General features: G+C 53.1%; 1 protein-coding gene across 1 annotated transcript in view; it reads right to left on the minus strand.

Moving 5' to 3' along the window:
• Window positions 1-358: 358 nt before the first annotated feature.
• Window positions 359-23,927, minus strand: part of STARD10 (StAR related lipid transfer domain containing 10) — a 45,152-nt gene continuing 21,583 nt past the window's right edge. Inside the window, exons 2-6 of the mRNA XM_065416641.1 lie at window positions 5,659-5,806; window positions 4,832-4,935; window positions 3,327-3,444; window positions 2,022-2,074; window positions 359-586 (exon numbers count right to left, since the gene is read on the minus strand). Coding sequence (XP_065272713.1) covers window positions 359-586; window positions 2,022-2,074; window positions 3,327-3,444; window positions 4,832-4,935; window positions 5,659-5,806 — 651 coding nt within the window. The remainder of the gene's footprint in view (window positions 587-2,021; window positions 2,075-3,326; window positions 3,445-4,831; window positions 4,936-5,658; window positions 5,807-23,927) is intronic.

Below are 23,927 nucleotides of genomic sequence, written 5' to 3' on the forward strand. Positions count from 1 at the left end.
GCGACGGGGCATCCATCCTGCTCGGTGCTAGAGCGCTGGCGTTCCCACTGCCAAGCACTGAGGCCTGGACCCTGAAAGGTATTTCGACGCATAAGTCCCAGTGGGAGTTGCACCTTTCAGGGTCCGGGCCTAAAGTACTAGCCTTGGGGAAATCCAGATTTCTGGCATCAAGGGCAGGACAGTCCCTCTCCCATCCCTGGCCTGCTTGAGAAATGCCCGAACAGCAGCCCCGTTAGCCGGGGTGGGGAGCGAGGGGGCGGGGGAGCGTGTTACACGACCTGCACTGGATACACAGACAAAATAAACCCGGTTGGGCGAGTGCGGAGGGGTGAGGGGCTAGGGGAGAAGCGAGGGCGGCTCAGTTGACGCTGTCCTCGTCGCTGCCCTCGCCCCTGTCGTCTTTGGTCTCGGACAGGCTGCTCTCGTCGATGTTCTCCAGTGAGTCGGCGTGCTGGATGGAGAGCTCCGAGAGCGCCACGGTGGGGAGGGTGCTCTGCTCGGGGAACAGCCAGGGCTTGAAGTGAGGGTTGTGCTTCTGCTTCCAGTCGGGGTACTTCAGGCAGGCTTTGTACATCTTCTTCATGGCCTGGGGGAGCGGGCAGAGAAGGCAGGAGACAGGTCAGAGCCACTCGAGCCATCAGTGAATGAGGCATCTGCACCTAGGGTGGCAGATTGGGTGCTACTCAAGTGTGGGCTGGATGCCCCATCCACCGTGATGGAGAGTCATCCGGGTACAATCTAGGCCTATGGGGGGGGGGGGGGGGGGAAGTACGCTCAAGCTTTGCCGAGGGCTGCAGATGGTCTAGAGCGGCCTCTGGTCAGAGCCAAGGCTAAGAAACATCTAGGGACCGGTACAGGGTCAAGAAGGCTGCATCACGGCTGCATCTTCCCACCTGGATGCTTTCTGCAGTCAGCGTGGGCCTCAATCCTGGCTTAGGAGGGGCAGCGTGGCTGACTGAATCAACCCTGTCACCTCGAGCCCATCCGTGAGGCACCGCTCTGACCAGCGAGCCCGATGGAGTCCACAACAGACCACAGGAGGGTCACGCCTGCCTCTGAAGGCCTGTGAGCAACACCGAATGCACCGGTACAACTCAAGGGATTTGCAGCCTGTTGCTGGCACGTCAGCGGCTCCTCCCCAGCCCAAGTGGGCAGGGATTGAAGTCCATCGGGTGACCTATGTGAACTGGGCAGTGGGGTCTCATCCTAGTTCAGGGAGCAGCATAACCGGACTCTGAAGGCAGCCCTGTCCCGTGGGTCTCTCTAGCTGGAAGCCTGATCAAGTTCCCTTAACCCCCTGCAATCTGCCTTCTACCCCACCCATGTCACCAGAACCGCCCTTACCAACAACCTGTGGTTGAACTCGACCCTCTTTTAGAAACCCACCCCACCCCACCGCCACACGAGGACTTCACCACTGCCCCAGAGCAGCAGTTCCAGTGGTTCGTGACCCTCACTCTTGGAGATCTCCAATTTCCATCTGGGATTTTTTCTAATCTCAATTGCCAGCCTCTGGATCTCATCGTGCCTTGGTCTGCGGGATAAAGGCACCCTGACACCTTCTCCCTGGGCTGCTACTTATAGACTATGATGGAGTCGCCTCTTCACCTGCTCTTTGGAGAAATGATGGATGGCGGCTACCGCAAAGGTAGCCAAGCCAGCCAGCCAGCCAAGAGGCAGAAATCACTGGGGCTCTAATTAAACTGTGTCGTCAGTAGCAGGCATCTCCATTTGCCACCATCCATCACTCTCTGACAATGTTCCAGGCGGAGGCGACAGATTCCTGAACAGCTTCACCACCTGAGCTAATGCATTAAGTGCTGGGCTGAGGGCAAACCAAAGCGACCATGTGATAGCGAAGACTTCAGAGCGTCCTACAGCTGTCCGCGTTTGCTATGTCTGTGGACGTGACAGCTACAATCCAGAGCCAGAAGCTCCCAGGAGAGCGCCCGCTGCCTACAGCGAGAGATGCGCGTGAACATGGGCTAGAATCGATAGCCAGGCCAGAGTGGGACTCTTACCTTTGGAGCCAGAAACTGAGACGATTTGTTCACCACCCACTTAGGCAAAGAACCTACATAACAGAGACAAGAAGAATGAGGCAGAGACCTGGTACTGCAGCTAGTCCGCACAGTACACCCCCAAATGCCTTGGAGACGACCGCCAGTTTGGCCAACACACCGGGGATCGAACCACGAACCTCCAAAGCGAGAAGCGTCAGCTGCTACCGCTTGAACTAACAAACTGAAGCTCTGTAGCTGGGGCTGTAGAAGACTCTACGGATCAGCACAGAGGGGGACCTGTAACACACTCACCAGTGGGTTAGACCTTCACATAGGGGCAGTGAGCTGCTTCCAGCCCTTAACGCTATTGGGGTCTGAAGAAAGCCATTCTGGGAGGGATCATTCATAGGAAAGTCTGCTTGAGGGATGGCACAGGTCAAGACCACCTTGAGAGCAAGCAGCAGTGGAGGAAGCATGTGGGGAGGAGATGGCAGAGTAAGTCTGAGACGGAGTGAGCATTCCAGAGCATGCCGGAGAGGGGCAGGGGGCCGGGCTCTGCCCATCTCCCTGAGCACCGCTGTAAAGGGGGCCCCTCGCTCTAAGCAGAACCGCAGTCTGCGCCTGGCAGGGCCCCGGGATTTCCCCACCCACGGCGTTTCCCTGACGCTGCTCAAAATCAATTTTTTCCTTGAAAAGACGGCACCGCTCAAGTGCTCCACTGGAGGGTGCTACAGCAGGGCCCCAGCGATGCGGTTTATTCCGCAGCTTCCCACGGACAAGGACACAGGCCTCTCCTCCCAAAGAGGCGAGATTGCTAAGGAGGGAGCAGAGTCTCGGCTAGCGGCAGTTCTCCGTACAGCTGGGATTTCGGTCTGAGATCTGCGACCCGGCCGGGTTCTGCTCTCGGGTTCCCTGCACAAGTCTCCTAGGCCTTGCAAGGCTTCTTAGGCTCAGTGCAATAGAAGTGTATATTCTGCAGAGCATCTCAGCCGCACGGCACCCTGAAAGGGTTGGACGTAAGTTAAGAGACCAGGGAAGATTTTCCGACGAGAGGGAGAATTGATTAGAGGTACAGGGAGACTTCTACAGAGGGTGGGAGCTGCACCAGAGACAGCTCCTCCACACAGGCTGGCGAGGCGGGGAGATTTAGTGACAGACGGGGATCCTGAAACGAATGGGGAGCTCATGGGACGAGGTGATGTGGTTACAGCTCTTTGGACCCACGAGCAATGGAAAGCAGTGGGGAAAGGGCTCCGATAGCGTCCCTAGAGAAACAACCTCGCAGCCCCTCGGAGCCGGGACGGCCCCAGGCCGCGCAATTACCTTTGGGGTCAACCTGGGCCAGGTAGGTGATGGAGCAGCTCTTGACTCCTCTCCCCTGGATCAAGTACCCCGTCTGGATGGACACCGCTCTCACCATGTCTTTCCTTGGAGGGTATTTCTGCAGAGGGGGGGGGGGGGGGGGAAGGGGAACAGAAACAGGCTGTTTGTGACTTGGTCTGGGGAAGACAAGGAAGGGACTGGATAATGCACCCTCAGCTGGTTAGTCAGAGGGTCCATTGGTCAGCAGCCCAGGCCTAGCCCCCCATCCCCAGAGCTAGGGGGAGCTGCCTCCCAGTGGGGTCAACTCAAGACAGGGGTGTTCATTCACCATGTGTTGCCCATACTCTGAGGGGCCTTAGCTCAACCAGAACCCAAACACTCCAGGCTTAGCAGGTGGTCCTGGGTGTGGTGGACGAGGACGGGAGCTCTGCTACTGAAATCAGGGGGCGCAGGATTAGACCCTGTGTCTTTATAGCATGGGCTGGAGCAAAAGCCCAGAACTCCCAACTTCGGGGTACCCCGGAGACAAATTCCAGTTTTGTGGCTTGACTCCACGTAGAATTCAGAGCGTTGGCTAGTGAGGGAGAAGTAGCGCTGATGGACAGCTGAGCCAGGGGGCCTCCGTTCTGACCCACAGCTCTCCGAAGCAGCTAGGATCAAGGGGGGCAGATTACATGCTGGTTTTATGATCTACGCTGACGGGCAGTAAGCTGAGAGCAGACCATTAAATCCAGACACGCAGAGATCAAAGCCTACTGCACGACTTAACCCAGTGCCCCACCAGAGATCCTTTCCCTACGGAACAACGGTGCACCACAAGGCATGGTGGGTAGTACAAGCACCACTGCTTACAGCTACATTATTGTTGTACTAATAGTGAGGTGAACTGATGCGGTGTGTGCATGCCTGTGCAATACTGCCTTCTACTGGACAGGGTAAGAGTGCCCAGCTGTGGGTCAGAGGCTATATATATATATATATATATATATATATATATATATATATATATATATATATATATATGAGCTAATGGAGATTCTCCCTTAGGCCCCTGTCCCTTGATCTATCCTTTGGTGCAGGAGGACCCAAGCTCTGGCCCTGCTGACCCTAGTTCCACATGACCCTAGTGAGTAAGACGACTTGGCTGTGAGAGTCCTGGGTGACCACAGCGTTGTTAGGACAACTGATGTTTCTGTGATTCCTTTCACCCCCACATGCAGCCATCTCTAGCGTGCTAAGGCCACGACAGCAAAGAGGGGACAGGGCACCTGGGGCAAACCCCTGGTCTTATGGGATCTTTAATGTCTGTGCAGAGTCGCCCTGCCAGGGTTTCAGCCTGTGGTTCTGGGGCACATGTGGCCATGTGGAGTTGTAGCCTCTTGTGTCCTCCTGAGCCAGTGCTGCAGGCAAGTTACGGTCAGAGCTCAGAGCTGATCCCTTCCGATCCCCCATCTCAGGCCATCCCGCCCCCCGGCTGGTCAATCTGTGGCGGGCAGGGCACTCACGGGGTGTTTGACCGAGTAGTTCATGATGATGTAATCGGCTCCCATGGGCAGCCAGGAGCGCAGGGTGATAACATCTCTGTTCTTCAGGGGCTTGGGGCACTTCCCTGGGAAGGGAGATGGGGAAGAAGAAAGGGGATTTGGCTCCTGAGTTGGAATAAAAGACTTCCCCCTCCCAACTCCCCGGGAGCTAGGGAAGAGAGCGGGGTGTCCTCTGTATCACTAAACAGTCCCAGATCCCCCTCCCCATCAGCCCCCCCAGTATCCATTACCCAACCCCCACCCCATCAGCCTCACGCTAGTATCCTTCCCCAGACAGGCCCAGATCTCTCCTCCCTCCCCACCCCCCCACCCCCCATCAGCCCCACGCTAGTATCCATTCCCTGCCCCCTCTCCCATCGCCCCCACCCTAATACGTTCCCTGGACCTTCTCTTTATCGAAGCATTTATGCTGTGCTTCTCCTCGGGATGCTCAGGTCCCACCTCCCCACCCCACTAACCCTCCCCACCGCCTGAGATCCCTTGCCCCCACCCCCAGCCTTTCAGCAGAGGACAATGCTGCCCTGTCAATGTCCCTGGCCCCACTCCCTCCTTGCTGGTGGCTCTGTTCACGCTAAATGCAGCGGATTAGGCGCACTAGAGAGGCGACTGACCTGATGCTGTCCTAACCCCGTGCCCAGCCTGGTGCTCAAATGCTAGCGCCCACTTCAAGCCCCTCCAGAACGCCCCACTAACCAGCCCCATCCTCTGCAGCAGCCGCTGAGTACAACTGCTGCACAGATTTGGGGAGGAGGGGCTCTATTCCCCTGGGACTCAGCCCTGCTCCTCACAGGCGTAGTAGCCCACGTCCGAGTTGACGGTCAGCTTCCCAATGTCGAAGGTCTCGATGACGTTCGTGTCCCACTTTTTCCGGTACTCAATGTCGTGCAGCACGTCGTAGAGCGTCTCCGCGGCGATGTCCTTGCACTCCATCCTGCACTGCAGAGACAGACCGGGTGAGAACCTGACGCACGCACAAAGGGCCACTGCCCCGCTCGGGGTTGGCGCCTGGACTCCTACAGGGCCGGCTTGGCCTGGCCCATAGACTGCAAGCTGTTTGGGGCACAGACCTGCGAAGGCAGGGAAATATTTGCAGAGCAGAGAGGAAGGACAACCCAGGGGTTAGGCACTAAACGAGGACTCGAACCCAGGTCTCCCATGTCCCCCCCCTTGCTCTGCCTCTGTGACAGGGGGCAAGTCACTTAGATGCTGTGTGCCTCAGTTTCCCCATCTGTACAGTGCTCTGCCCCATGCACTGAAGATTGCCACCGTTTTGGAGCACTTCACAATGGGTGTCGTATATGCCCAGCAGATAAACGGCACGAGGAGAGCTGATCTAACCCCGTTACTCCTTCCAGAAGCTTTCGGAGAGGCGCATACATCTCACCCAAACGAGCTCTACACAGGTGTGAGCCATCTCATGGGACAGGGAGGCACCTCCAAGGTGTAGCGCCCGCTTGCAGAGCACAACCATCGCAAAGGCAGATCACTGGCTTAACCAATGTTTTGAATCGAGAACACACTGCAACGCCAAGCGGGCTACCTCAAGGTAAGTGGTTATTTAGACCAGTCTCCCCCACAGATGTCCCGTGTCGATTAGCCCACTTGAAGCCCACCCCCCTTTCCAGAGGTTTTACCAATTTAAATCCCGCCCCCCCTTACAGCACCGCAAGATTCAGTCAATCAAGCCAGCAGGAGAATCATTATGTCTCTTGCAGGCACCGACCAGGGCCTCCTGGTTTCAGGCACTGTACAAACGAATAACCGGATTCAAGCCAACTCTGCGTTTCTCTCGCTGCATCTAGCTCCCTCTTGTGTCAAGAAGTCTGTATTGCACTGCCTCACTCAGGCCCTATTCAACTGCCGTCAGATGCAGCAAGTCTCTGGCAAAGGAACCGGGAGCTGTCTTGTTTCTGATTTATGGAAAGACTCGGGACATCAACAGGGTCTGATAGGATGAGATTAAAGAGGTTTGAAGTTAGACAGCTGGCTACGGAGCAGCACTACTTCCTAAAGGATGCCCCCCCTCCATCCCCACAGGCCAGTGACGTAGCAGCTATGATCAGAGGGTATTAAATGGGCTCCCACGTGGAAACCAACGCCACACGATGACATCCAGCTGGAGTCTTAAGAGCGGACAGAGAGCGCCATTTCTCAGAATATTAACTTACGCGTATAGAACGCCTGTGGCTCACAGCGCTTCATAGGCTGTGCACAGGCAGGGATCTCCTCCCTCACCACTGAAATGCAGCCAGCTCTGGGGAGGAAGGTGGCAGCTGTTTAGCAACGCAGCGCAGAAGCTACGGACCCGTTTAGGACAGGAAGCGAAGAACGCTGTCCCCCACTGAAGGCGGGGCAAGGGGTAGTTATAGCGAGGTGGGATGCAGTCCCATATCACTAGATAGGATATTCAGCCAGGACACTGGAGCCAGCATCCCTGCTCTTGGAAAAATAACATGAAGTGGGATATTTGAGTCCTTAAGGTCAGCAGCACAGCACCCCCTGCAACCATGCTGGGCCACTATTTTGTACAGATTCCAGCGAGAGGGAAGAGCACCACCTACTGAATCCCCCACACTGCTCGCTGCAGCACCTGGATTTTCCTGCCCATCTCCTGTCCATATATTGACCCTGCCTGACTACTTAGTGCGTGAGAGCTGATGAAAACACAGCCTATGGCTGCAGCAACTTAGAAGCCAAGACCCTGGACAAGTCACATGGTCCATCAATGGCTCTTTGGCTCAGTGCAATAAAACATCCTCACCATAGGGTGCCTGGAGTTAAATTTCCTTCACCCTCTCTGTCCATCCCATCAGGGGCAGAGGGAGGCGAAAATGCCTTCTAAATCCTCTCCCACTGAACTGCAAAGCTCAATTGCCCGAAGTCAGCAGCCTCTGAGCTTGATGATCAAAGCCGGGATGTGATCCAAACCCAGAGGGGGCACAATGGGATCAGAGGCAGGTTTAATTGATCAAAATATGAAGCGTCAGCTCCTCTCCGCCTCCCCTTCGCTGTCTGCAGTAACAATCATACAGACAGTAGCCAGCAGATCCTCGGAACAGGCGGATCTAATGATCCCCATTTTACGGGCAGAGAAGCGGAGAGCCTGGGAGGTTCAGTAACATCGGGGACCACAGGGCAAGGCAGTGGCAGGACAGGGATCAGGACGGGACGTCCCAGCGCGATTATGGGTACGTCTACGCTGCAGCTGGAGTGAGCAGTCCAGCCCGGCTTGACAGACTTGTGCTAGCGTGCTAAGAATAGCCGTGACGTTCCCATGCCGGCAGAGGCCTGGGCTGGCCACCTCAGCTCGGACCTGGCGGGCAGGGTGGGTCCAACCCTTCGCCACCACTCACGCTATTATTTTCAGTGCACTAGCACGAGCCCTGCTAGCTCGTCTGCCTGGAGTGCTGGGTACGGTTCTGGGGACTGAGTTTCAAAAAGGAGGTGGAAAAATCGGAAAGGCTTCGGAGAAGAGCTACAAGAACGATTGGAGGTCAGGAAAAGCCATCTGCCTGGTAGCGAGAGAGTCAAGCAGCTCGATTTAGCTCATTCCACAGAAGGATCAAAGGTCACTTGATCACGGAGTCTAAGTACCTACTAGGGGAGGAGATTTGATAGCCGTGGGCTCTTTGATCTAGCAGAAAAGAGCCAGTGAGAGCCAATGGCTGGGAGCTGAAGCTAGATAAAAGTTTCTCATCTGAATTTAACAGGGAGGGGAATTAACGATTGGCACAACTTAGGAAGGGACATGGTGGATCCTCCATCGCCTGGAGTATTTATATCAAGACAGGAGCTCTGCTCTAGCTCAACCAGAAGCTGTGGGCTTGATGCAGGAATTACGGTGGCAAAGTTCTCTGGCCTGGGCTACGCAGGAGGTCAGACTGGATGACCATAATGGTCTCTTCTGGCCTTCAAAAAAAAATCTATCAGCTCGGGAATCCCTGGCCCCCAGGCCTGTGTTCTGACCACTCGACCGCCAAGCCTGTCTCCTCCAACTGGCATCCAGAAATGCCCGGCCCTCCTTCCAGCTCCCCACACCACAGGACAGGGGGTAGTTCACGTCACACAGGAGGTCACAGGGACAGGCAGGGTGCTTGAATTATAGGGTCTGTTTCAGTCAACTCAAACTCAAACAGCTGGGGGGGGGGGTGGACAGGGTGCCCCCATTGCATTAGCAGTGTCCAATATCGGACACCCCGACAGATTCCTCAGTGCAGAATCCCAGCCCCGCACCCACTCGCTCCCAGCTCAGAGCGCCCGGCCCTCCCTTGCACAGACGCCCCTCTCTGTTCTGAGGCCCTGACCCCGCTGCCTTTGACAGCGGCAGCGAAATGCTCCGAACTCGGTGCCCGAGAACAGGCGGTCAGAGGATCAGTCCGTTTCCGCAGCCCGGAGCTCCAGGCGTGTGGGTGTGCGCTGGAGGGCTCTGCACTGAGCGACACCACCTGCTCCAGGAACACCGACTGCACGGACTTGCTTTGCCATGGTGCTCGTCCCTGAGAGAGGCCAGGCAGCCAGGCTGCCTTTGCCACGGACAGCATCCCCCTGACAGCCACGAGACCATTCGGGCTCATCTAACCCAGCCTCCAGCGTTACCCCATCACCGAACCCTGCTCAGAGCACGGTGGTTGTTACACCCATACCCTGGCTATGGTAGTGCTCCAGTACCGCTGCGCGTTGGCTGGCCAATCAGCCGCAGGGACCAAACCTGTGACCTCAGGTTCTGAGCACACGTGGCTCTACTCGAGCTAAGGGAGCTCAGTTAGCCAACGCTGTAGCAGGCTCTATGGCCCAGCCACCACTACAGGGAGACAGCACCGGGCGGAGCGGGTTACTCCCAACGTCAACGTCGAATTGTAAGGTTTACAATTTCAAAAAGGCCAACTTTAATAAATTAAGGCAACTACTTAGGGAAGTGGATTGGGCTAACATACTTAGGGATCTAAAGGCAGATGACGCCTGGGATTATTTCAAGTTGAAGTTGCACGAGCTGTCCGAGGCCTGTATCCCGAGAAAGGGAAAACGATTAGTAGGCAGGAGATTTAGACCTAGCTGGATGAGCGGGCGTCTCAAAGGGGCGATTAAGAAAAAACAGAAAGCGTACAAAGAATGGAAGAGGGGAGGGATCAGCAAGGAAACCTACCTTATTGAGGTTAGAGCATGTAGGGATGCAGTGAGAAAGGCCAAAAGCCGTGTAGAGTTGGACCTTGCGAGGGGAATTAAATCCAATAGTAAGAGGTTTTATAGCCATATAAATAGGAAGAAAACAAAGAAAGAGGAAGTGGGACCGCTGAAGAATGTAGATGGAGTGGAGATTAAGGATAATCTAGGCATGGCACAATATCTAAATGAATATTTTGCATCGGTCTTTAATAAGGCTAATGAAGGGCTTAGGAATAGAGGGAGCAGGACAGAGGGGAATAAAGGAGGGGGGATTGACATTACAGTATCAGAGGTGGAAGCCAAACTTGACCAGCTAAACGGGACTAAATCGGGCGGACCGGATGATCTTCATCCGAGAATATTGAAGGAGCTGGCGCGAGAAATTGCAAGCCCCTTAGCGATAATTTTTAATGAATCTGTAAACTCGGGGGTGGTACCGTTGGACTGGAAAATAGCTAATGTGGTTCCTATTTTCAAGAAGGGGAAAAAAAGTGACCCGGGTAACTACAGGCCTGTTAGTTTAACTTCTGTAGTATGCAAGGTCTTGGAAAAAATTTTGAAGGAGAAAGTAGTTAAGGACCTTGAGGTGAATGGCAATTGGGACAAATTACAACATGGGTTTACGAAAGGCAGATCGTGCCAAACCAGCCTGATCTTCTTTGAGAAAGTAACAGACCTTCTAGATAAAGGAAATGCGGTGGATCTAATCGATTTTAGTAAAGCGTTTGATACTGTACCGCATGAGGAATTATTGGTTAAATTGGAAAAGATGGGGATCGATATGAAAATCCAGAGGTGGATAAAGAACTGGTTAAAGGGGAGACTGCAGAGGGTAGTACTGAAAGGTGAACTGTCAGGTTGGAGGGAGGTCACCAGTGGGGTTCCTCAAGGTTCGGTTTTGGGTCCGATTTTATTTAATCTATTTATTACTGACCTCGGAACCGAATGTAGGAGTGGGCTGATAAAGTTTGTGGATGACACAAAGTTGGGAGGTATAGCCAATTCGGAGAAGGATCGGGATATTCTGCAGGGAGACTTGGATGACCTTGTAAATTGGAGTAATAATAATAGGATGAGATTTAATAGTGAGAAGTGTAAGGTGATGCATTTAGGGATGACTAACAAGAAGTTTAGTTATAAGCTGGGGACGCATCGGTTGGAAGTGACGGAGGAGGAGAAGGACCTCGGAGTCCTGGTTGATGGCAGGATGACTATGAGTCAGCAATGTGACGTGGCTGTGAAAAAAGCTAATGCAATCTTGGGATGCATTAGGCGAGGTATTTCTAGTAGGGACAAGGAGGTGCTGCTTCCGTTATACAAGGCGCTGGTGAGACCTCATTTGGAGTACTGTGTGCAGTTCTGGTCTCCTATGTTTAAAAAGGATGAACTCAAACTGGAACGGGTACAGAGAAGGGCCACTAGGATGATCCGAGGAATGGAAAACCTTTCCTATGAAAGGAGACTCGAGGAGCTCGGTTTGTTTAGCCTAACCAAAAGAAGGCTGAGGGGGGATATGATTGCTCTCTTTAAATATATCAAAGGGATAAATACCAGGGAGGGAGAGGAATTATTTCAGCTTAGTACTAATGTGGACACGAGAACAAATGGATATAAACTGGCCGTGGGGAAGTTTAGGCTTGAAATTAGACGAAGGTTTCTAACCCTCAGAGGGGTGAAATTTTGGAACAGCCTTCCGAGGGAAACGGTGGGGGCAAAAAGACCTCTCTGGCTTCAAGTTTAGGCTAGATAAGTTTATGGAGGGAATAGTTTGATGGGATAAGTGATTTTAGTCAATTAGGCAATAACGTGCCATCGCTGGTAAAATGAGGGTCTGGTTGGAGAATCTTGCCTGTATGCTCGGGGTTCTACTGATCGCCATATTTGGGGTCGGGAAGGAATTTTCCTCCAGGGTAGATTGGCAGAGGCCCTGGAGGTTTTTCGCTTTCCTCCGCAGCATAGGGCAGGGGTCGCAAGCTGGAGGATTCTCTGCGACTTGAAGTCTTTAAATCACGATCTGGAGACTTCAACAGCTGAGTTAAGGGAAAGTGGGGGGGGGGGGGTCAGCTTTTGTGGCCTGCATCATGCGGGAGGTCAGACTAGATGACCATAATGGTCCCTTCTGACCTTAAAGTCTATGAGTCTATGACGCCGCAGCGGCGGAAGATCAGAAAAACGCCTGTGTAGACACAGCCGAGTTGCGGCGTCGCCCGGCCTGAGGAGACCACCAGCAGCTGCAGGCAGCCAAGGGAGAGTCTCTCCTAAGACGAAAGCCCACAGAGAATTAAGAGAACCACGCGGGTCTGAATTAGGAGCACCCAACAACGGCACCTGCTGCATTAGAGGACGGATGGGCTCCTGTGTAGGACCAGGACGTTGCTAAGGAGAATGGGTGAACCAAGCCCTGGCTTTACTCCCAAGGACGGTGCAGCGTGGGGAGGCAGAGAGATGTAGTAGTTAAACGCTTTACGTCCGTGGTAAGGCACTGCTTGGGACCCGCGCAGCAGACGATTGCAGAGGAGGGACCCCTCGTCAGAGGTTCCTCATGGGAGGGCTGGGGTAATTACCAGCACTAAGAGGCACTCTTGCCTAGTGGCTACAGCAGTAGAGGGGGACGCAGGAGATCTGGGTTCATTCATGGCTTTGCACTGGCTACCGGGTAACGGCGCCTCACGTTCCCCCATCTGTAAAAAAGGAGGATGATTCTGACTTTCTTTGGAAAGCCCTTTGAGCTGATGAAAAAAAGCTCTACGTAAGAGCCAGAGATTACAATTATTATGAATAAAACGCAGGTAAGTACTGGGGCGCCTGGTAGGATTGAAGTCTGATCACCACAACGTGCTGCTCTTGTTTTATTAATCCTGTTCACTGGTTACACTAAACTCTCCTGAACACACACCACGAAGGGAGGGACAGACAAACGGACTTCCCCTGGGATAGACGTCCTGTGCCATACACAGGCTTATGTCTGGAGCTAGCCACTCAGATACCATGGCAATGGAGGGCCAGAGAAACAGATTAGATTAGACGGCTGGAAATAAAAAGGACACTCCTAATGAAGCGTGTCCTCCTAGTACAGCCAACGAACGCCAAAACCTTTCATCTGCCAGCCCCAGCCGCTACGAAGAGCGGATCCCTGCTGGTGCTCAGGGAGAGGGCGAAGAAGCGAACTGTAAAATTGCCCCAGGATTACTACCCCTGCTATTATTTACAGTCGGGGTTTGACTCTCTGATAAACCTGGGGCAATCCTTCGTGGTCACTCGCTTTGATCCCGCAGGTGATGGCTTGAAACTCCTACAGATCAGGAGAAACCCACTGAAATGGGGGTGCGACAGCGCCGCAGAAACCGGAGCGCCGCGTCGCTTGATGCACAGCGGTCAGCGTGCGTGGAGCGTGCGGCGGCACGGAACTCACGAGATTGGTGAGCTAAGGCAAGGGGGATATGCTCGGGTCAATACAGAGTCACATCCACACGTTCTCCCCGTGGAGGCCAGCGGAGCCCCCAGGTTTATCACAGCTGTTCTTTCCGACTTGATTGCTGCAAAAGAATAGCTGGTGTCTTGAGACGATCCCATGCCGCGTGGGACTGACACCTGCGCAGCCAAGCAGAGATAAACACCGCTACCATCGAGAGATGCTCGGGAGGATAAAAGACTCCAGACACACAATTAGACTGACGGGGCAGAGCTGCAGAGGAACACGGGAGGGAGGCGATTTTACAACCCAGCAGAAGGCGAGAAACCAACGTGCTTTGTGCCAGGATGTGGAACGAAAGCTTCCACATGACAGGATTAGAACAGCAGGGCTGCATGCGAGCAGAGGCGATTCAGTGCCAGGAGTCACATGTCTTTCCTCTGCTTAGACAACAGCCAACATACTGATCTGGAAAGCAAAGAAACACCTAGGACAGAGCAACAGGAGGTGGACGAAATATCAGCTCACAGCGTGGCGCTGCTGCTATGGAAAAGCTGGTGGTATTCACACAGGTACAGCACTGGAACAAATCTGCAGTCTGCTAGAACTGCATGTGCATCAGGATGCCGCGCACCGCACTCAGAGCTTCACAACCACAGAGGGAATGGAAGTCAGGTCCTCCTGCTTCAGAAGTCACAGGGCCCTCACACCTGGAGCTAATGGGGAATCTCCTTCTGCTGTTAGCTGTATAGGGCATATGACACACAGATGGGTAGTTCTGAATCTTCCCAGAAGAGGGCAGTGGTGCAGACACTATCCAGTTCCTTGCAAAATATATAGATCATACACTGAAATTGGAAGGGGATAGTGTGACCCATGGTGTCTGGGGCAGCCCTCACTAGAAATGCCAAGGTCAGGGCAGGCTGCAAAAAGGAGAGCAGATACTCCCAAAACTGGTGAGTAACACTGACGTTAACTCCCTAACTGGTCACACACTGTGCTCCTGATCCCCACACTGGTTATCAAGAAGCTGAAAGAAGAAATCACACAGCCTCCTTATTGTATTCCAGTTCTCTGGCTCCCAGGCAGCACATGGGTCCAGTACAGTGAGAAGTTGTTTAAAAAACTCGGCTCACATATACAAAGTGTTCTTCTGACCCCAAAGGGTCAGCCACATTACCAGGTCAGTATAGGGTTAGATCTTACCCCAAATACCACACTAAAGGATTGGCTGGCAGTGTCTAAAACTGAAGGTTTATTATAATGAAAGAACAAGAAGAGAGTTGTTAAATGTTAAAACAGTCACATACATAGAGCCCTGCAAATCCATGGGTACTCGCTTTATATCCATAGACCACTTCTGCGGATAGCAGCTAGGGTTGCCAACTTTCTAATTCCAGAAAACCAAACACCCCTGCCCCACCCTTGCCCTGAGGCCCCACCCCCCGCTCATTCCATCCCCCCTCCCACCGTTAGGGCCACACATTATCACAGCTGCAATGGGTCCATTAAAGGCCCAAGTACAAATCCATAGAGCACAACCACAGAAATGCACCTGTCCAGATACCTATATCAATAAATCTGTAGAACTGACTCCCACTCCTACATGCAGATAGACACGTGTATTCATGTGTACACATCTGGCATGCACTAGCACATATACTGCCACATCATTTAATATTACAATTGTTTAGTGCCTAGAGACCCCAACTAAGATCAGGGCTCCAGGGTGCTAGGTGCTGGACACACACAAAAAGAGAGAGTCGGCAACAAAGTTTATAATGTCGCTAGACAAAGGTGGGGAGAAATGTGAGATCCATCGGCTCTTCTGCAATACTAGTCACGAACACTTTTTAAGAAATAATACATTGCTTTTAGAGTGCCCGCCTCTTTTAACAACTTGTTATGAAATGAATATACACACACACACACACACACACACACACACACACACACACACTTTATGTCATCAATCGTTTTGTGCGCAGCCCAGCAAAAGGAATAAAAGTCAAAGAGTTAGGCTGCAAATTGTATTCACAGAGGTATACACACACACACGCGGCAATACATGCACCTCCCTACACACAGTCTCTTACACACATACAGCTCATGCACACACTTACCTACACAGAGACACTTTTTCATACCCCGTGTAGAGCCCTGCAAATCCACGGAGATCCACATCCATGGATGTGGAGCTCTGTAGATTATTTTTGCGGATAGCGCATTGGATTTGGATACACATTTGTGTATCCGCGCAGGGCTCTACACATACATACAGAGACTTCAAAGTCTCTCTCTCAGGTTCTTAGTAGTATTGGTGCGTTTGCTGGCTTAAAAGTCCCTCTGGATCACACCCACAGCTTGGATGGGTCATTCAGTCCTTTGTTCAGAGCTTCGGCTGTAGCAAAGTCACACCAGAAGCAGGAACGAAGAGAAAATGGAGAAGATGCAGATGCCCTTTATATTCCTTTTGCCATGTGGCTTGTACTTCCTGTCCCCCAAACACAAGCCCCGCAGAACCGGGCACGGAAAAGCCTTAGAGTTCCGTCCATCGCCAGGCCTCTACACGTCCTGCTGACTCATAAGGTGCAGTCCCTGGTCTCTCAATGGGTTTATTGTACAGCTGATGAGCCCTGATGGGCCATCGAACAGGCCAGGCAGTGCTGATGCAGCTGCCAATCGATATGGGGTGTCACCCAGAAACACAGCACAAATTGAGAAATACAGAGATACTGTACCCTACGTATCTATAACCCACAATACAGAAGGGGATACAAAACATAAGATGATCATAGTTAGGGAATTATAACTTCTCCACTGATTGCGGACCCGCTAGATCCATTGCACTTTTACAACATCGGTACCAACAAGATCGTAAAATATCTCCCATATTCCATACAGCGTGTCACTGCCCCGGCCGTGCCAAGTCCTACTCCCCACAGCGGAGCAGGATATTAGAAAGGCAAGATAAGCAGCAGCAAGCTGTTGATGAGGAAGGGAAAGATTCGGCTACATGCACAGAGAAGAGTTCTTCATGGCAAGAGCAGCTGGGAAATGGGACACTGAGTCCCAGGGGAGACCAGTAATAGCAAAGTCTTGGGAGCAGGTTAGAGGGGAAGATAAGGCCACATCCTATGGAGTCCACAGTGACTCGTTATTGGCCTTGATTTTGGCTGCAGATCCCCAGCCCAAGTGTCGTGCGAAAGCAGCCACCTCTCCCAGCTCAGCACTGTGCCCCAGGCCCCATCTTCACCCCGTGTCACTTTGGAGCACATGGCTGGTTTATTCTATGCCCCCGGCACTCATGACCCCTCGCACCCCCTGGTGTCAGGTGGCACTTTAAGAAAAAGAACTTCACACTGATTTCATAAGCAGTCAGGCTGCGGTGTCATGCAGAGCCGCACCAAACCAGGCCCCTTCCTTTGGAGAGCTGCTTTGATGCGAGCTCCTGCTGTCCTCCTCCTGGGCTCCCGCTAATTAAGGAGCCCAGCTCCCCGGAATACATTTCCAGTGATTTCCATTCCGCTATTTGATCTTTCCTGAAGACGACCAGCTTTGATCTGAGCTAGTCAGCTGTCTCCATCTCCACTGCAGCTTCCACTAAACAGACACAAACACGGAGAGCTTCGTTCCCGTTATTAACACCACAAACGAGGACTATTAAGTGTGCCAGAGAGAGCCGCATTTATTTTTTACTAGGGCGGCTAGCGTTTGGCTGAGACGGAAAACGGAGATTAGGGCCACCGGTGACAACGCTCCCCTGGCACCTTTTGCCAGATGTTAACCCCAGGGCCCTGGCCGAGCTCCAGATCCGACAATTACATCCCCTGCCTAAATTCCCCTGTCATTTCAATTAGGCACGCTACGTTCACCTCCTCACCCGAGTTAGACTGCAAGCGCTTTGAGGCATAGACCTGGCCTTTCCTCGGTATTTCGGAATGCACCGAGGGCTACAGCACTCGAGAGATCAGTTTCCGACTCTAAAATGTAGTGTGGTGTTGCTGAACAGCTGCTCCGTTCCACCCCAGAAGCAGCTGCATTTCAGTGATGCTTATGGCAAGGGTTTGTAAAGCACTTTGAGATCTCTTTGTCTACATAGGTTTCAGTCTGAATATTTGCCATTACCTCCTCCCATACTGCCGCGATACAGTGGGTTACCCCACAGAGGGTGACCCCCAGGTGAAGAACACCAGTGCTAGTCTAGGTCCCTGGATTTCTCCACTAACACCTCCCTAACCCACCTCCTTTGGAGTGCCAGCCGATACTGTTCAAACTTTCACTGTTGAGCACTGCAAGGTACTGAGAACTGAGCATACCACTAACTCTGTGCCCATCGCAGCCTTTGCTGGTCCAGGGAGCGAGAGCCTGGGGCAGTCTCACTCAGATCTCCCGGGCCACCACGCACCGATCACCTCATCAGACCTTCCTCCACGGATTACTCCTAGGTCGACCTTCTGAAGAGCCTCCCGGCAGGATGGCTATGTGGGGTCGCTTTCGTTTGCTTGCCACCTTTTATAGACAAACACACAGCCGGATGCAGGGCAGATAGAAAGCAAGTGACAGCCACACAAAGGCATCAAAGCCCCAAGTGTCGTCCTGGATCACATGTCGGGCAAAGAAAGGGTTAACAGGAAAATGGATCCAACATTATCCCCTGCCTGCCGCAGGCACTTTCCCAGCAGGGGACATCAGCCAGGTCTCTGCCTGGGATACCGGATTCCTGTACCAAAGGCAAACTAGAGAGGGCAGCTGGCATAGGCAGAGGCTGTAGCTGTAGTTGTCGGGCACGACACGCTGGGTTAGCAGAGAAGCGCAGATCTCTGTGGTGTGCGTCACTCCACTGAAAGAAAACAGTGCTGCAGAAAGAAAGGTTTATCCAGCGACAGGCAAGGCTAGTGATTAGACTAAAGAGAAAGGAGCATGTTTTAACCGACTGGGAGCTCTTTTTGGGTGTGCTGGAGTTTCTAATCCATTAACAGAATGCAATGAACTGGCGAGGGCGTATAGACATGGCTGCCCACTGAAAGGAGTTTGAACTGTGTGTCATTGACCCTATACAGATGACGGATAATGGAGATTCTCCGTTCGCTCAAGTGGCAGGGGGCTGGGCTTTCAGGGCAGGAAGGTCTGATTTCAATCCCTGCTCTTGCTGGGAAGTTCCCAGTGGCTGCACAACTGTCAGTCTGTTGGTGGTCATGGATTGTAATCTGCAAACCTAGACAGGAGATTTAACCTGCTGCTAATGCAGAGTTCAGATCCCAGACCTGGTCCCTGGAAGTCCCAGCTCCTGCCCTGCTGGGGTGCAACAGAGGGGCTCACTCCCCAGGAGAGCAGAGAAATGCCCACTGCCGTCACACCAATCTCTTCCCCAAGGGCGGCAAGACAGCCTGAAGGGCCTGGAAAGCCCAGGCGTCTTTGGAGCAGGGGATATGGTGCTCAGACACCCCAGCGTGGGACAGATCAACTGGATAGGAAAGAACCAGCCTGTCACCTCTGAGACAGGAGGCCTCTTCACAGCGCAGGGCCAGGCAGGGCAGTGGCAGAGCCAGCTTCCGCCGCCCTGTCCACAAGCCTGTTCTAGCCCGAGCGTCTCCGGGACCTTGGCCACTGCTGCTGTCGCTAGCATATGGAGCTCACATAGTGGCCAAAGGTTTTGTGATTAGACACCCCCTGACCACTAGGAACTGGACTGAGAGAATCCACCAACCTGGGTCACACAGGGGCTGCAAAACAGCTGTTAGACAGTCGCAGCTTGCAGGCAGCGCTAGCCGGAGCTGGATTGAAACTGGCGAGCGATAGGTAAAAGGCTCCATATCCCATTACCAGCCTGTGCGCTGAAGAGGTTCTCGAGTGCCCTTGTCAGGTTTCCAGACATTTTGTATGGAGAGCCTTTGTTTCCAGGTGAGGCCAGGCTCGGTGCCAGCTCTCCGCATGGGACCTGGCTTTGTTCGGGTAGAGCTGTTCAAACAGCCTCATTTCTCCTTCCAAGAACTGGCTTTGCAAAGATTCAGGGCAAGCCATGCAGATCACAGTAACGTAGATTCCTTCCTCTCAGTACAGAGGGACTACAAAAGCAGCTTACCAACACATATCGAGTATGTTATATTACTCTACACATTCCACGCAAATGCAGCCACCTCTGCGGTGGAACGTGGCAGCTGTTTAGCAGGACATAACCACTCAACAGGTTAGGGCAGGAAGTAGAGTGCGATATGTGGCTGGTGTTGCAAGGGGGTGAAGGAAGGAGAGAATATCATTTGTTCACAAGTTTTGCAAACAAGGACCCACTAAAATTGTGAGGATGTACCTAAAACACGGACATCATTGCAACGGACCAGGGCACAGTCCAGCTAGTCCCCTATCCTGGCTTGGACAGTGGCCAAGGTAGATGGTTCAGAGGAGGATATAAAACTTTGATAATGTACTTAATTGGGCAGTGAGTCCTAGGCAGAATTCCTTCCTGAGCCTAGCCGGAGTGCAGATCTGAGCAAGCCTTGAGCAGTAGCCCTGGCCATTGTCTCCTGGCTAGCACACTCCAGATAATCAAATTACACAATCTAAAAAATGAGCAGAGAGAACATCCTTCCCCCATAGGCTGGAGCGAAGAGCCTGGCATTGGCTGTCATGAGGGCATGGGCGGTCTGACCCGTGTTCAGAGGAGTCAGGCTGGGTCAGATACCAGGAGGCCAGAGGGCAAAATGGAGAGTCAGGTGTCAGAAAGCAGGTTACCAGGAGATCAGCGGGAGCAGGTGACCAAGGGAAAGCAGTCCTGAGCAGGGAGAACCCAGTTGCATGGACAACTCCCTGTTCCTGTACTTGGGTTAAATAGAGGCTGGGGACCAGTCAGATCCCAGGACGGGAGTCCTCAGTTAGAGCTCAGTTGCTATCTGGCAGCTGTTAACAGGTTGGGACTGCGTAGCTCCCACAGTCCCTGACATCACCCTCTCCCCAAGGGGTGCCCTTAGGGCGACGGGGGCACCAGGCTTTTCGGCGTCACTCCTATGGAATGTTTGCACAAGTGCAGGAGCGGGTGTAACCCACACACCTCCTGGGCAGCTCTCACGCACAGGTGCTGGAACTGGGGGGGCCGCCGCATCCCCTGGCTAGAAGTAGTTTCCATCATATCCAGGGTTTACTGTTTGGTTCAACGGTTCTCAGCCCCTCCACTATACAACCCCCTGCTCCCACGCAATCCAGCAACTCGGGAATCAGGGGTAGTGGGTAACAATTCCTGATAGCTATCTGGTTCAACGCAGAGTTGGAGACTGCCATCTTTCTTCTCGATGGAAAGGACTGGTGCACCAGCCAGCGAGGTCGACTTGCAGATAAGCCCTCGGGACAGGTTCTTCTGGAAGTTTTCTTGGGAGCGCTGTCAGCTTGGGCTCAGACATGGCACGAATTTGTCCAAATGGTATTTTTGCACTGGGCTGCAGCTCTATTGGGCAGGTCACAGTCCCAGCGTGGAGGTAGTGGTTCTGCATTCTTCTTTTTCAAAAACATCGGCGTTGTCTTGGTCACCTGAGGGGAGTTCCGAGGTGACGTCACTGGAAGGCTCTGGGAGCGGGTTGGGTAGGGTCAGCCAGGAAGCAGCAAGGATCAGGGGAAAGCGGAGAATGGATCACACCAAAGGGTAACATTTCTCCATGCTCCTGAATCACGGCCTCCAGGGGAGCCGTTTCCTCCATTACTGGACCAGAAGAGAAAGGGGAACTGTCAATAGCCCCTATAAAGTCAGGAGCGGCCTTGTGTTGCAGGGGAATCTGCAGGATCCGGGCAGCCACAGCGTCTATGAAGCGGTCAGCTATGCCAGAGTCAATGAGGGCTGGTAGGATGGGATTTTGCAGGGGCGCCCCCGGTATGTGCAACTGACTGACACCTGCAAGCGAGGAGACTTCAGGCAGGGCTCTGGATGTGTTCCAGTCTGGAGGCGCCTTTTCCCTGATGCCCTGGACTTCGTACGGGGCAGGCAGAGATGAAGTGCCCTGACGCGCGGCAGTACAAGCGGAGATGGTGCTGGCGGCGGCGTGGGACGTGAGCCGGAGATGGCCCACATCTACCTGCATCGGCTCAGCAGGCGGCAGAGGTGAAAAGGCCACAGTAGCTGGATAGGAAGGTTGCAAGACCACCCTGGTTTCCTCCCTTTGTTCCCATAACCGACTGTCTCTACAAACCCAACCGCTCACAGTCTTCCACTCTCCCAGAGAGCTCCTCCATCCTCTATCCCCTCCCGTTTCCTTTGCTATTCTGCGGATGCTGGGACCGGCTTCCCACGCTCCTGCCGTGTCATGCGCACCCTTGGTCGGACACTGCTGCTGCCAGTCCACGCTCTCTCTGGGCAGGAGCTGGTCTGTCTGTGATCCAGAGGACGTTTCTCTTGCCCCAGACAGTCTTCCTGAAAGGGTTGCTGGAGAATCCATGGTACCAGGTCTCACTTGTATCCCGATGTTAGGGATTGTGGGTCTTGAACCCTGGTCCACAGGGCTCTTCTGAGCCAGGAATCAAACCCACGTCGCCCACACCCCAAGTACGTCCTGCCTCCCATACTGGGATTGGGTGGTGGGCATTGAAGAGTTACGAGCACCCCTTGGCACAGACTCTTCCTCACTTGGTGCAGTTCCAGCCAGGAAAGGGGCCACAAGGACGCCCCGTTGAGCTGCTATGTTCAGGGTGGCCAATTCTCACGATTGTTTCTGGAGCTGTGAGATATTTGGTGGCTTTGCTAAAGCCCCAGCTCCCAAAGCCAGGGGTGTAGGCCAGAATCTCACACTATGGTCCAATGAAAGCTAAAGCCCTCCCTGGCCTTTGGGGCGGCAGAGAAAACTTAGAAATGTTCGGTTTGGTTTAAAGTCTCATGATTTTAAAGCCACCCTCATAACTTTGGGGGGCCCAGCTCATAAATCTGGAGTGCTAGGCGTTGGCAGCACCAGGCATTGCATCTCTCACAGCAACCCCAGGCCCGCACTCCCTTTCCCCAACTAAAGAAGTGATTTTTCTAACCGCTAGCACCAATCCTCAACCATCTCTAGGGCCTTTCTACATGAACGCCAGCAATGGAAACCTTTCCAGCACAGCTCTGCTGCGTGAGGCACAACAGACTCCAGCTCGTCATCCCGATAATAGCCCTGCAGAGCCAGCACTGCGAACACGAGGGATGAGTCAGCAGGCGGAAGCCCAAGACCCCCAGGGAGCAGGAGATGCTGAGCCAGAACGGGGCCATTTTTAGAGTCATTTATCAGACCAGAAACGCACCTGACAGGCCATTATGTGGCTTACAAATTTCACACGTCATCACAGCTGGGGCCCGTTTGTGCTACGCCTTCCAACCAGCAGAGGGCGATACTGCTACAGGTAAGAATCTCCCAGACCAGCTGATCAGACAAACCTCTGCAACCCCCAATCTGCCAATCGCCAGCCCCCGGCGATGAAATATCTGGCTCCTCTAGTCACGGTCCGAAGCTCCCGGATCGTGCTGGGAAGCCGTTTTCAGAGGTTGAATCAGGATTTGACTGCTCTTTACTGCTCTCCCCTCAGAGCATCCTGGGTGAATGGAAACAGACCCATGCTGAGCTTTTAGAGTGATTACTAGGCCTGGCTGGATAGGTGGGGGGAGAGGGGGGTGTCTTAACATCCCTGTTCCCACCCCGGCCAAACCCAGCTTGACTCAGAACTGCGCAAAAAAAAAAAAAAAAAAAAAAAAAAAAAAGAAGATTGGGTGGGGAAAAAATTCATACTCACCCCAAACACCACCCCACAAAAAAACAAACCCACCCAAACCAACCAACCCACCCAGCATTTTGTTTCATACAATTTCCTCTCCCTGTGACATCTTGGGGGATTTCTGGGAAGTTTCAGGAGCTGGGACATTTTCTGTAGTGAAGAAAGTGGGGCGAGAAAGACAAGAATTAAAACAGCTACGTTTGCTCAAAAATTTGCCTTTAGAATTTCACACACACACACACACACACACACACACACACACACACACACACACACACACACACGAGATAAACTCCCCTAAAGGCAGCCTGTGTTAACAGACCGAGCAGAGGGCTAGCAGGAACAGCCAACCCAGCTCCACCAACAGGCTGCTCTCACCGGGTCTACTCTGAAAAGGGCTTTGTAAAAAGTGCTTTGTGGGGCTCCATTTTACCAGCTCCCAGAACAAATCACGAGTCAAGAGATGCAGTTTTCCTTACAGCCATCGCTGCAAACACCCTGGCATCTCTCGAGTCAAGTTGGCCTGCGGCCTCCCTGACAACAAAGATGCAGCCCTGGCACCTCGCTAATCACTAGTAGTGGGAAGCCTGCGCTTTCATATGGGCACAGTTTGCAAAGTCACGCGTGTAAGGAAGCCAACAATGTCTGAGCACTGAAAACACTGGATGGTAATGGATTGCAAATCCCAGTGATGATTGAACCTGGTCATGTTCTAAATAAAAAGAGCTCTCAACCGTGGTTGGAGCGGTTTCCAATCGCTTC

Source organism: Emys orbicularis, chromosome 1, assembly GCF_028017835.1.
Source record: "Emys orbicularis isolate rEmyOrb1 chromosome 1, rEmyOrb1.hap1, whole genome shotgun sequence".
Classification (NCBI taxonomy): Eukaryota; Metazoa; Chordata; order Testudines; family Emydidae; genus Emys; species Emys orbicularis.